The sequence below is a fragment of the Hemitrygon akajei genome, chromosome 16 (assembly GCF_048418815.1).
Source record: "Hemitrygon akajei chromosome 16, sHemAka1.3, whole genome shotgun sequence".
In the NCBI taxonomy this organism is placed as follows: Eukaryota; Metazoa; Chordata; class Chondrichthyes; order Myliobatiformes; family Dasyatidae; genus Hemitrygon; species Hemitrygon akajei.
The window spans coordinates 28,592,950-28,606,381 of record NC_133139.1 but is presented as its reverse complement, the minus strand read 5'-3'; the positions used below and the strand labels follow the sequence as shown (position 1 = coordinate 28,606,381).

Genomic DNA, 13,432 nt, shown 5'->3' with positions numbered 1-13,432 from the left:
GGATGCACCACAGCAGCAGAAGACCACAAACACACACTCACATTCGATTCAGGAGTTACCAAATAAAGTGGCTGCTGAGTCTATGTATATCAGCTCATCTTATGCACTTATATTTACTGTGTTTCATGCTTATCGTATGCTTACTCTTGCTGCATCAGATCTGGAGTAACAATCGTTTTGTTCTCCTTTACACTTGTGTAGCGAAGAATGACAAACCATCTTGAATCTTGAAACCCGTTCCTCCGGTACTCAACCGGATTTCAACCAAAGTATCGCCAAGGTTGCAAGGCTCCTAAAGCCCAACCACAGCAGCCACATAAATGACCTGGTCTCAGGCCGGGTATTCCATAGTGAATGTCCGTGATGCTGGGAAGGGTTTATTTTACTCAGTCTCAAAAAGTTGTCCCAGGAGAGGGAATCAATAGATGCTGTGTGCTCTCCCACAGGGATTTTCCCCTTCTGACCACCGGGATGCTGATGGCCACCACAGGATGACGACCTGGATAAACACTTCATACGGAGAGGTTGGCCACGCTAGGTCTTTACTCCCTGGGACATAGGAGAATGAAGGGTGGCCAGACTGGAAATTCTGAGAGGCACAGTTAAGCTGGATGGTAATAGTCTTTCCCCCAGGCAGGGGAATCCAAAACTAGCAGGCGCAGGTTTAGGGTGAGAAGGGAAATATTTAAAAGGAAAGCGAGGAGCAACATTTTCATGCAGAGGGTCTGGAGTACATAGGGCAAGCAACCAGAGGCAAGTACAATAGTATCATTCCAGAAGCCCTTGGATCGGTACACGTAGGGGTGGCACTTCGGGGGATATGGGCCGAATGCAGGAAGTTAGATCTAGTTGGATGGCCACCATGGTTCACATGGATTGGTTGTGCTGAAGGGCCTGTATCTTTGCTGTATGACTCCAGGGCCATGACTTCCTGCACCTTGTCCAGCAAGCTACTTGGCTATGGGGAAAATCACCAACGGTTTCATGAACTCAACTGCACCGAAACCCTCATCTGTGCATTTGTAATCTCCATGTATTGTGATTTGTTTGCCCTCCCAATCTGTCTAACCTTTGACATCGTCCATAAAGTAGATCGGTCCTAATCATTACTGCTTATGTCCCAACTTGCACCTTTCATTCATCTGCAGTAAGACCTGGATAAACAGACTAAGTAATATTCACACCACACGTGCCATCAAGTGATCATCTCCAACAAGAATCTGGCCACTCATCGCCAGGTCAGAGGCTTGAGTGACCTGACTCTTCCTCTTGACATCGCAAAGTCTTTCCATCATGAACACAAATTAGATGATTAATACAACACCAGGTGGGGGGGTGGGGTGGAGATACGTCTCTACCAAAAGTGGTGTAAGACGCTCCTTCCCTCCGCTAACCTGCAGGTAGCTGGGGACAATGAGGTAGTGTTTATGGACCGTTCAGAAATCAGATGATAGAGGGGAAGAAGCTGTCCCTGGATCATTGAGTGTGGCTCTTCAGACTCCTGTACCTCCTCCCTGGTGGTAGTAACGAGAAGGCGGCGAAGGTCCTTAATGACGGATGCCGCCTTCCTGAGTCAACCCCCACCCCGATGGTGGGGAGGGTTGTGCCTGTGACAGAGCTGGCTCGGTCTACAATTCTCTGAAGCCTGTTGCAATGCTTTCCATTGGAGTTTCCACACCAAGGTGTGATGCAACCATTCAAAATGCTCTCCACCAACACACGTACGTAGTGGCTGCAATTTACCTACTAGGTGCAGTGCAGTTATGAACTTGGGGTTCTCTCATAATCACAGTCCCTACCGTTGAGAAAGAGGAGTTTTCAGATGTACAGGGTCACCAACACCAATCAGCCCTTCCAAGTCACATACTCCTCAATCGACCCCTTATCGTCACTGGGTGTAATTCCCTGGACTCCTTATCCAACAGTACTGACTGCAACAGGCTGATTTTATTTCTTGTGTATAGTTGGAACAATAAATGCCAGTCCTGCTAGCAATATCCATATCTTAAATAAGAAAAAATAGACCACCCAATGGTAACAGGGACATCAAGGAGCAGATAGGGAGACAGATTCTGGAAAGGAATAATAATAACAAGGTGGGAAATTTTGATTTCCTAAATATTGATTGGCATCTCCCTAGAGTGAGGGGTTTAGATGGGGCGGAGTTTGTTAGGTGTGTTCAGGAAGGTTTCTTGACACTATGTAGATAAGCCTACAAGAGGAGAGGCTGTACTTGATCTGGTATTGGGAACTGAACCTGATCAGGTGTCAGTTCTCTCAGTGGGACAGCATTTTGGAGATTGTAATCATAATTCTTTCTCCTTTACCGTAGCATTGGAGAAGGATAGGAACAGACAAATTAGGGAAATGTTTAATTAAAGTAAGGGGAAATATGAGGCTATCAGGCAGGAACTTGGAAGCATAAATTGGAAACAGATGATCTCAGGGAAACGTACGGAAGAAATGTGGTAAATGTTTAGGAGATATTTGCATGGGGTTCTGCGTAGATATGTTCCAATGAGACAGGGAAAGGATGGTAGGGTACAAGAACCATGGTGTACAAAGGCTGTTGTAAATCTGGTCTAGAAGGAAAAAAGAGCTTACAAAAGGTTCAGAAACCTAGGTAATGATAGAGATCTAGAAGATTATAAGGCTAGCAGGAAGGAGCTGAAGAATGAAATTAGGAGAGCCAGAAGGGGCCATGAAAAGGCCTTGGCGGACAGGATTAAGGAAAACCCTAAGGCATACTACAAGTATGTGAAGAGCAAGAGGATGTGAGAGAATAGGACCAATCAAGTGTGACAGTGGAAACGTGAGAATGGAACTGGAGGAGATGACAGAGGTACTTAATGAATACTTTGCTTCAGTATTCACTATGGAAAAGGATCTTAGCAATTCTAGGGATGATTTGCAAGTGGACTGAAAAGATTGAGCATGTACATTTTAAGGAAGAGGATGTGCTGGAGCTTTTGGAAAACATCAAGTTGGATAAGTCACCGGGACCAGACGGGATGTACCCCAGGCTACTGTGGGAGGTGAGGGAGGAGTTTGCTGAGCCTCTGGCGATTATCTTTGCATCATCAATGAGGACAGGAGAGGTTCCAGAGGATTGGAGGGTTGCGGATATTGTTCCCTTATTCAAGAGAGGGAGTAGGGATAGCCCAGGAAATTATAGACCAATGAGTCTTACTTCAGTGGTTGGTAAGTTGATGGAGAAGATCCTGAGAGGCAGGATTTATGAACATTTGGAGAGGTATAATATGATTAGGAAAAGTCAGCATGGCTTTGTAAAGGGCAGATCGTGCCTTACGAGCCTGACTGAACTTTTTCAGGATGTGACTAAAAACATTGATGAAAGTTGAGCCATAGATGTCGTGTACATGGATTTTAGCAAGGCATTTGATAAGGTACCCCATGCAAGGCTTATTGAGAAAGTAAGGAGACATGGGATCCAAAGGGGACATTGCTTTGTGGATCCAGAACTGGCTTGCCCACAGAAGGCAAAGAGTGGTTGTAGACGGGTCATATTCTGCATGGAGGTCGGTGACCAGTGGTGTCCCTCAGGGATCTGTTCTGGGACCCCTTCTCTTTGTGATTTTTATAAATGACCTGGATGAGGAATTGGAGGGATAGGTTAGTAGGTATGGTGATGACACAAAGGTTGGGGGTGTTGTGGAGGTTTGTCAGAGGTTACAGCGGGACATTGATAGGATGCAAAAACTGGGCTGAGAAGTGGCAAATGGAGTTCAACCCAGATAAGTGTGAGGTGGTTCATTTTGGTAGGTCAAATATGATGACAGAATAAGACTCTTGGCAGTGTGGAGGATCAGAGGGATCTTGGGGTCCAAGTCCATAGGACACTCAAAGCTGCTACACAGGTTGACTCTGTCACTAAGAAGGAATACAGAGCATTGGTCTTGATCAATCGTGGGATTGATTTTAAGCGCCAAGAGGTAATGGAAGCTCTTATGGGACCCCAGTCAGACCACACTTGGAGTACTGTGCTCAGTTCTGGTCACCTCACTACACAGGAAGGATGTAGAAAGGGTGCAGAGAAGATTTACAAGGATGTTGCCTGAATTGGAGAGCATACCATATGAGAACAGGTTGAGTGAACTCGGCCTTTTCTCCTCAGAGTGACGAAAGATGAGGGGTGACCTGATAGAGGTGTACAAGATAATGAGAGACATGGATCTTGTGGATAGTCAGAGGCTTTTTCCCAGGGCTGAAATGACTAGCACCAGAGGGCATATTATTAAGGTGCTTGGAAGTAGTTATAGAGGAGATGTCAGGAATAAGGTTTTTTTTAATGCAGAGAGTGGTGAGTGCGTGGAATGGGCTGCCAGCTGTGGTGGTGGAGTTGGAAACGATAGGGCCTTTTAAGAGACTTCCGGGTGGATACATAGAGCTTAGAAAAATAGAGGGCTATGGGTATGCCTAGGTAGTTCTAAGGTAAGGACATGTTTGGCACAGCTTTGTGGGCCGAAGGTAGGTTTCCTATGTTCTCTGGCATCTTGCAACCTGCTTTTCAATCGTTTCCTGACACTGCCACACTCTGTTTCTGTAGCCCCGGTTTCTTTAGATCAACCCCAATTTTTATCACTGCCCCAATCACCAATCTTCGCTGAAACCCACACGCTATCTCTTCCATCTGCAACCGGCAGACGCCACCTCTAAGATGCTAATTATAGACTAGATTCCTCCCAGGCTTATCGTCACGTATTTATTAAGTGCCTTATTCAGGGTCATTCTGGTAACGCCTACAAAAGCCTTTGTGGTACTCTGCTCTACAGAAAACAGTTTTGATTAAATAATAAAGTCAAGGGATGGTCTGGAATGAGGGTGTAATCACTTGTACAAGGTCTGAAACCGAAAGGGACGTTCCTTTAATCCTCTAAAAATAGACCAACCGATATCGTCACCTCATGCACGCCCACGCGTCCTCCATTGTAAAATTACTGACACTTTAAGTGTATTTTAAATTATATTTCTGTCGTCCTTTTAACCACTTCATGTCAATTATGTCTCGAAATGGTAAAGGGGACGATAGAAATACAGTTGGTTGAATTAAATTTATTTTTTTGCGCTGGTGATTTTTTTCTCTCTCTTTTCTTGAAACCTGGAGAAAAATCTGTTTTTCGAGGACTTACAGATTTTTAAATATCTTGGGGGAAAAAAACTTTAAATTTACTGCAGCAGTTCTGCGGGTTTGCAACAAATTACATCAATTTATTTCGACCTCAAGTCGGAACGCTCAGGTGTGCAATTGACAGTCACCGTGGCAACCGCTGTTGCTTTTTTTTAAACTCCTGCTTTTGAAGCGCATTTGATTGGCCACTTCTCTTCCGGGTACGGCACACAGCGGAAATCACTGATAATAAGTACTACAGGCTTTTAAAATGAGAGATATGCATGTGTTCATTACACACGAAATGAAGGCTGAAGGCATCTTCGGAGGAGGACAATCTGACCAAGTCTCTGTTAGATTATTTGCAAAAAGGAGGAAGTAAATATTGCGTGATCTTACATGTGTTCTGAGTTTGCAGACTTGGTCTCAGAAACAAGAATCTATAATGATGTGTACAGGGAACAGAATCTCTGAAAACATCGCAACTACTCGGCGCAGTGACTCTTGTTTTGGCTATTTAAAGGAACGGCTATCTTGCAGAAACCGCATCGAAACCAGCTGGCATTGTCAGCATTGTAACAATCTGTACTAAACATACTGCCGATATTTTCGTAGTGATGTCATTAAAATGTTCCTGTCACCGCCCCGTGTCACGTCTCGGTGTTGCCACAGCACATTCTCGTGGGGGGGGGGGGGGGGATGGGATCCTCTATTTTAAATGGGTCCGAGGGTGTTTAAAAAGGTACCGTTTCGCCCTCTGCCTGTTGTATTTTAAGGTTCGCCCAGTTCCTACATCACCCTCTATTTCCCTCCCCCGTGTCCCACATTTTCCTGATCATTGGGATACATCCATAGCTCTAACTGGGGGCAAGGGCGCGTTATGTGAGGCACCGAACACTCAGATGATCCGCGACGACTCAGGCTAGACCGTGGATGCCATCCAGATGTAGCAGCGGTGTCGCTCCGTCACGCCTAAACTTGCATCAGCACTCCATGGGAACAGTGACCATCACCAACGTAAAGGTTTGCTGAAGCGCACGATCCTAATTAAATCCCACCCCAGCCACACGAGGAACTAGGGCCAGAGACAGACTGAGGGCTGGGAAAACACGGTGGGAAGTGAAAACGGGCAGAAGAATGCGTGCGGCATGGTAGCGTAACGCTGTTACAGCGCCAGTGACCCGGGTCCAATCCTGCCGCTGTCTGTACGTCCTCCCCGCGACAATGTGAGCTTCCTCCAGGTGCTCCCAAAGGCGCAAGGGTCACTCGAGTGTCATTGGGCCGCAAGGGCCTGTGGCCGGGCTGTATGATACAATGGGAAGGCAGGACAATGAGAAGACTGGGGAAATTACAGCAACTGTGCCATGGCCTTGGTCAGACCCCACTTGGAATACCGTGTTCAGTTCTGGTCACCTCGCTACAGGAAGGATGTGAAAACTATAGAGAGAGTGCAGAGGAGATCGACAAGGATGTTGCCTGGATTGGAGGGCATACCATATGAGAATAGGTCGCGTGTACTTGGCCTTTTCCCCTTGGAGTGATGGAGGATGAGAGGTGACCTGATAGAGGTGTAAAAGATGATTGAGGGGCATTGATTGTGTGGATAACCAGAGGCTTTTTCCCAGGGCTGAAATGGCTAACACGAGGGGACACAGTTTTAAGGTGCTTGGACGAGGGGATGTCAGGGTTAAGTTTTTCACACAGAGTGGTGAGTGCGTGGAATGGGCTGCCAGTGATGGTGGTGGAAGGAGATACAATAGGGTCTTTTAAGAGACTTAGATAGGTACATGGAGCTTAGAAAAGCAGAGGGCTATGCAGTAGGGAAATTGTAGGCAGTCTCCAGAGCAGGTTATGTGGTCAGCACAACATTGTGGGCCGAAGGGCCTGTAATGTGCTGTAGATTTCTATGTTCTATAGGGACAGATAGACAGATACATTTTAAAATGGTGACAGAAGCTGCCATTAAGATGCCGTGTGAGCCAGCAGAGGTGTCAAACCACAGAACAATAAGCAGCAATTGCTGATGTCAGCAGCAATGTCAGATGAGCTCAGCTGTATGGGATGGACAACAGAAGTTGTGAGGAGCGGTGACATTCAGCTGTAACAATGACTTGTAGAAGCCATGTTGGGAAGAAAATGTGGGAATCTTGGCAAAACAACATTTTCGACATCCTCAGGCCAATTATGATGCAATTTGTAAACAACTTGGTTTAGCCAAGGAGAGGTGCCAGAGATGGATGGATTCAACAGCCAGGGAACAGAGTGTACAATGGGGAAGAATGGAGGGTGACATCTTATCTTCTGATAATAAGTTGGTGGAATTTTCTGCTCTCACAATGCTGACCGGTGGACGAGCAGTCTCATCAGTAAGATAGAGCGTCCAGCCGTGAACAGAGTGAGCTCAGGCTATGTGGGGTAGGGGCTGCCGGTCAGTGGGAACCTCGGAGAGAGGCCGGCAGTAGCAGGAACTGAGCAGGGTAGCAGGGGAAAGCAACTCCAGTGGAACGTGACATTTACTGCCCTACCCAATGTTTATGAATTTTAGTGCTCGGCCTCTGCACAAACTCTGTGTTCTATGCACTCTCATCGAGTACTGGAGCATAACAGCACAGATAAAGGCCCTTCAGCACATCTAGTCCATGCTGAGATATTGTTCTGCCTGGCCCCATTGACCCACACCTGGCACATGGTCCTTCACACCACTCACATCTAGGTACTTAACCAAATTTCTCTTCAGTGTCGAAATCAAACTTACCTGCACCACTTCTGCTGGTAGCTTGTTCCACACTCTCACCACTCTCTGAGTGAAGAAGTCCCCCTGAAATATGTCACCTTTCACCCTTAACCTATGACCTCCAATTCTAGTTTCACCCAAACCCAGAGGAAAAGTCCTGCTTGCATTTACCCTAACGATACCCTTCATATGGCATTACACCTAATAATGTTTCGCAGAGACAGAATGAGACAAACAAGAGAAGCTCTGCAGATGCTGGAACTCCAAGCTGCACACACAAAATGCTGGAGGAACTCAGCAGGCCAGGCAGCATCTATGGAAAAAAGTACAGTCGACGTCTCGGGCCGAAACCCTTTGGCAGGAATGAGACAGTGGCCTTCAGGTCCTTACCAAGCTTACAGTTATGATTCTGACCTCTGATTTGTATGTCCTCAAGAGAAGGACGTAAAGCTTTTTTAAAAAAATAAATGAAACTAGCAAGGAAAATGTGCGCTGACGGACAAACAAAAGCATTATTCATAATCACCTCTGCTCAAAAATCGACCAAAAATAGTCTGACCTATTTTTTAATGAAAATATTACTCTATGATCCTTCAGATGAAGGATTGGCATGATTGTTTCATTAATTTTCAAACAAATAATTGAATTTGTTAGTTCACTGTAAATAATCCCAGAGCAATTGTTTTGAAAAGATTGGATTTCCCCTGAACCAACAGGTATTTTTCAGCTAGCATGACCAAAGCTTATTATCTGGCCATTATTATCACCTGATTATTGTGGAGTCTTGCTGTGTGCAGTTTTGCTGCCATATTTCAACAGTGCCTGCACATCCAAAGTGCTCACTAGCGGACAACGTACTGTTGGGAATCCTGATGTCAAGGGAGATATTAATTGTGAATTCTTTACCCAAAGCCTCCTGTGGCCGACAGACATCAAAATCCTGACTCTCACTGAGAGATCTACATAACCACATTGAGATCAAGATGTTACGTACTAGAAATTTCACTTTCGTGGATCAAATTCACCACGAGCGTCCGAGCACAAGGCGGATACTGATGCAGTGTTCCCATCGGCCAGCCTTATGATCAGGCGTCGTGAATGGCTTTCTATCTGTGTTTGCGTCTCTGTAGGCTCCAGGCACCATCCAGCAGATGGCAATGGAGGACAAACCACTGTCTCCCTCCTCCCTCGCCCTAGGCTCTCAGGGACAGATAAACACATAGGCACGAATGGAGCCTGAACCCGTTGCTCTGGTGTCCGAGATAAGCAGTAATGCATCATTTCTACATTCCATGTAATCTAAACCAGTGACGGCAGGCAAAGGAAGGCAAACCGAAGAGTTGCTGGCTCTGCAGGGGCTGGTCTGCCCTGGGGATTCCAGCATAGGTTTTTATTCAGCAACTCGGATTTACTGATCTAATTTCAGCTCTCTCACACTCACTCAGTGTCATCAGATTTCTGAACAGTCCATGAATACTATCTGATTGTTCCATTCTTTTGCATTCTTTATTTTTAATGTAATTTACAACACTGGACTGATGTCCACAAAGCAAAAGAAAATTCACGTCATTAAAGTCAGCGATAAGCTATTTGGTTTTGATTCAGTATGCAAATGGGCAGGCATTCAAGAGAAAATTACTTGCAGGACTCTATGGAAAGTGCACAGGGATGGGATATATGTACATAGAGCCTTAATGGGTCAAATAGCTTTCTGGGATTAATCTCATAACTTTGTGGAACAAGTCCTGGGCAAAAAGTTATTGGAGAGGTTATTAATTTACAAATGGAACATTAGGAAGATCTGTTGAGTTCTGAGCATCCACATGAGATGCAGAAAGCTTCCCAATGATCAGGGGCTGGGGTGAGCACCTGCCACGGCAGGATTATACAGGTCGAGTGATTAGACACAGCCCACAGGGAGCAGAGCTGGTGACATAGGTCGCAAGTCGGAGTAGATCTCACTGATCCACACTCCACGGTCAGCGGCAGCATCCAGGACGGCGAAGTTGGAGGGCACTGCATTTCCCAGGTTCCAAGCACTCGCTTCTCAGCCTGGTGCCAATACCCACCCTCCGTGCCCCTCAGATTGTGTAGCCGAAAAACAAAGACCTCAACAACAGAAATTTGCATTGTTGAGCTCCTTTGGTGTAGAAAACAGCTCCAGGAGCTTAGGGGAGGAATAAATGGAAGGGAAGGAGGAGAAATCGGGTAATAGCTTGATTTTATAGAAGGAATATCCATCAAAGTGAGAGGATATCCATGGTGTGGATTTAATTTGAAATAACTCTCAGGATTTGATTCATCTTGACCCACTACAGGGACCATGATTATTCTTATTTGAGATGTCCTCAAGTTGTGAAACTAAATACTAACTTGGCCATGTCTCCGTTAGTCTGCGGACAGAGTACATCTTGTCTGGTGAAAGGCATCAGCAAACCAGGAGACGCTCTATCAGCGGCCTCTGTCATTTAGTTTTTAGTGTTTTCTGCAACTCCAGGACATCCCAATGCACTGTGCAATTAACTGAACTGTAATGATCGTTGTGATGTAGGAACCACCACAGCCAGCTCCTGCACAGCCAGCATCCACAGATGCTTACCTGGGGCATGGGGGGGGGGGGGGGGGAGCATTGGCTGTGAGACTTGTTCCTACATGTGTAGTGGCCATAACACCTTCCATATCCACCAGAGGGGAGCTCTCTAATCTCTCACTCCAGGGAGGCACTTCAACATTTCAGCATGTCTTAGGAGAGCTGTGTTAACACATTCAACCCTGCTGCCCCACTACCTCCCAGTGGCTCAGGCACTACCTGTATAGAGTCTGCAGTCTCTCTGTGACTGGGCAGGTTTCCCCAGGTGCCTCACTTTCCTCCCACCTGCCAAAGAATTGCAAGCTAATCGGCCGCTGTTAAGAATTATCCCAAATAAGCGAGGGGCAAAAATAATCCAAGGGGAAGCAGAACAAAGCAATGGGGATTTTGGAAAATAGGGAGTGGAAATGGGACTGATGAGAGCTGTCATAGACCCAGAGGGCTGGATGGCCTCCTTTACATCATAAGTAAGTCCAGGGTTACAAACTTCCTCGGGACTGCAGAGAGAGACAGCCTGAATTTCGGTGCTATCTCAGTAGGGGGCCGTGCCCAGCACCTTAGGCAAGAGGCGAGAGTGCTACCCCACATCACAGCCGACACTAGATGCCATTGTAAATCCAGAATTCCCGTGAGTGGCATGTGCTGACAGTGTGGCTTCCTCCTGGATACCGAGATCAGAGCTCTGACTCCTAGCACTGAAACTGAATCTGCAGCGCCGACGACAGGGGCCGGACAGTGGCCCCGTTGGCGCTCAGCCTTGACGAAGTGCAGACTGGACAGCTGCATACAGAGAGAGTGGCCACCGGCTACAGGATTCATCTGACAGGGGTGGGGGGCGCCAGTGCCAGTCACACCATGAAGGAGAAAGTCTAACTATTTTCAAGCATTCTTTCAACAAGTGTGAAAAGTGTGTTGTTCCGAATGTACCTGTGCACACCTCCGTGCTTGTAACAGTGTGAGGGCTCCTAACCTGTCAGGATAGAGCAGACAGCACTTCCTATAGTCAAGGTAGTTAGGTAGGAATTAATTTGTGCTTGGTAACGCTCCCAAAACAGAAGATATGCACAGTTGTTTAGGGGGGACTGTCCCTCGTACATACACTGGGCACTTTTTTCCTGTCAGACACGATGAAGTTTAAAAGGAACTGTATCATCACAATAAATTGCGTTGCTGGTTTCGGTTGTGCGGTAACGAGGAGACGGGAGAGGCGTAAGACCATAGAAACGCCCTGAGCAGCGTATTCGGGTGCAGACGTGTCTTTGCATTCGCCATTCGCCAGCCTTGTTGTTAGCAGCTGTCAACATAGGGAATGTCAGGAGCAAGATTCAGCACCAAAACAAACAACCTTTAACCTAATACGCGTTTTAAAAAAAAATGTTTTGAGAAAACTGACTTATCAACGAAGGTAACAGATCTAGTGAAGGACCGTTAGTATGATTACAGTTTTCATTAAACACAACAACCCAAGGAGACGCCGATCGTTTCCCGGTTGATTGCCTACCTCGGCAAATTCAAAGTGCATGCGTCAGGATAAATAGCCCGATTCTCGGATGCACTCAGATTAAGTGGCTCCGGCATCTATATTCCACACAGGGCATACCTGGTCACTCAATACGGTCACGACACGAAGAGATTCCCTCTCTGACACACAGCCCCACACACACCCACGTTCACAGCCAGTTGTCCCCCCGTATCCAGAGCATGAATTGGGCTCACCTCGGATTGCATACAGCCGCTTCTTGAAGTAGGTTTCGTACGAGCTGTAATCGGAGTAAACAGTGTTCATGCCGATACTCCGGCTCTCCAGCCAGTGGACCGCAGCTATCCCCTTTGCACAGATCAGGAGCGAGCGGACCCGGACCGCAGCGCGGAGGTCGAGGATCACTCGGCCAGAAACGGGCTGACCCCTGGTGTACACCGCGTCCTCCATCCTCTCTGTGACCAGCAGGAACCTTCTGATCTTTCCCACTTTCATGTTTACTTAAAAAATGAGGAAATTAGCCCAAATTTCAGGCCAGGGCCGCCTGTTGAGCAATCTGTTCTTTTATCTCCTGCTTTCTCTGGGGCCAGACTCTTTACAATGGCAACTTCATGCCAAATATTCTTCGGGTGAAGTGCCAGCAGTGTTGTATTGCGATCAAATAACCCCCAAATCTCCCCGTCTCTCGCTGAAATCTCTCTTTACCTCCTACCTTCCCCAAAGGCCGACAGAGCTTGTTTCTGTATGAAACTAGCGAATTACTGGTGCAATCAGACACATTTGACCAATAGGGAAAGGAGGAGGAGCCTCGTGCCTCCACCAATCAGAGAGATAACACGGCAGAAAAATGCTCTTGTTATTTTTTAAAGCCATCTCCCTTCTCCCCAACAAGGCCAATCCACTGGGTGTGTGGGCACTCGAAGCATTAACTGTTTCTTTCTTCACAGATGCTGCCCGACCCGCTGAGTTTTTCCAGCATTTTACTTCAGACCTACAGCTCTCTGCAGGAAGGAGCAAATCAGCAGGTCGAGCAGCACTTGTGGAGGCAATGGAGAAGTTTTGGGGCCGAGATCCTGCATCAGGACCGGGAGTGCGGAGGGAAGATAGACGGCATAAAGCGATGAGAGAAAGGGGAGCTAGTGGATCCAGTATATAGTGGATAATGGCCAGGAGACATATTGGTTTAGGGCGGGGGGGATGTAATATTCCTTCTATTTTTTTAACAGCTGCCTGAACAAACCATTGCTCTGAGCAGAAAATATTTACACAGGCTGAAAACTGCATGGCGCATTATATATAAAAGATATAACTGCTCGGCAACAAAGGCTATGTGCGTGGGAGTATTACAACTGCTACGTGGCCGGGCACCTGCATAGTTTAGAGGGAACAGTGGGGGGAGGGGTGAAGGAAAGTTCTACCACACAGGCTGGGGATACGGGGGTGTGATACCATCTGAGCACACTGTGGTAGTGGAGAAGGCTGAGGACAGACAAGTTGCGG

The 13,432-nt window shown here is 46.8% G+C and overlaps 1 protein-coding gene across 1 annotated transcript in view; it reads right to left on the bottom strand.

Annotated features, from left to right (window-relative positions):
* arrdc2 (arrestin domain containing 2) overlaps positions 1–12,680 on the bottom strand; it is a 33,325-nt gene extending 20,645 nt beyond the window's left edge. The window contains exon 1 of the mRNA XM_073068557.1: positions 12,169–12,680. Within this exon, the coding sequence (XP_072924658.1) occupies positions 12,169–12,427 (259 nt within the window). The 5' untranslated portion in view covers positions 12,428–12,680. The remainder of the gene's footprint in view (positions 1–12,168) is intronic.
* Between the last annotated feature and the right edge of the window lie 752 nt (positions 12,681–13,432).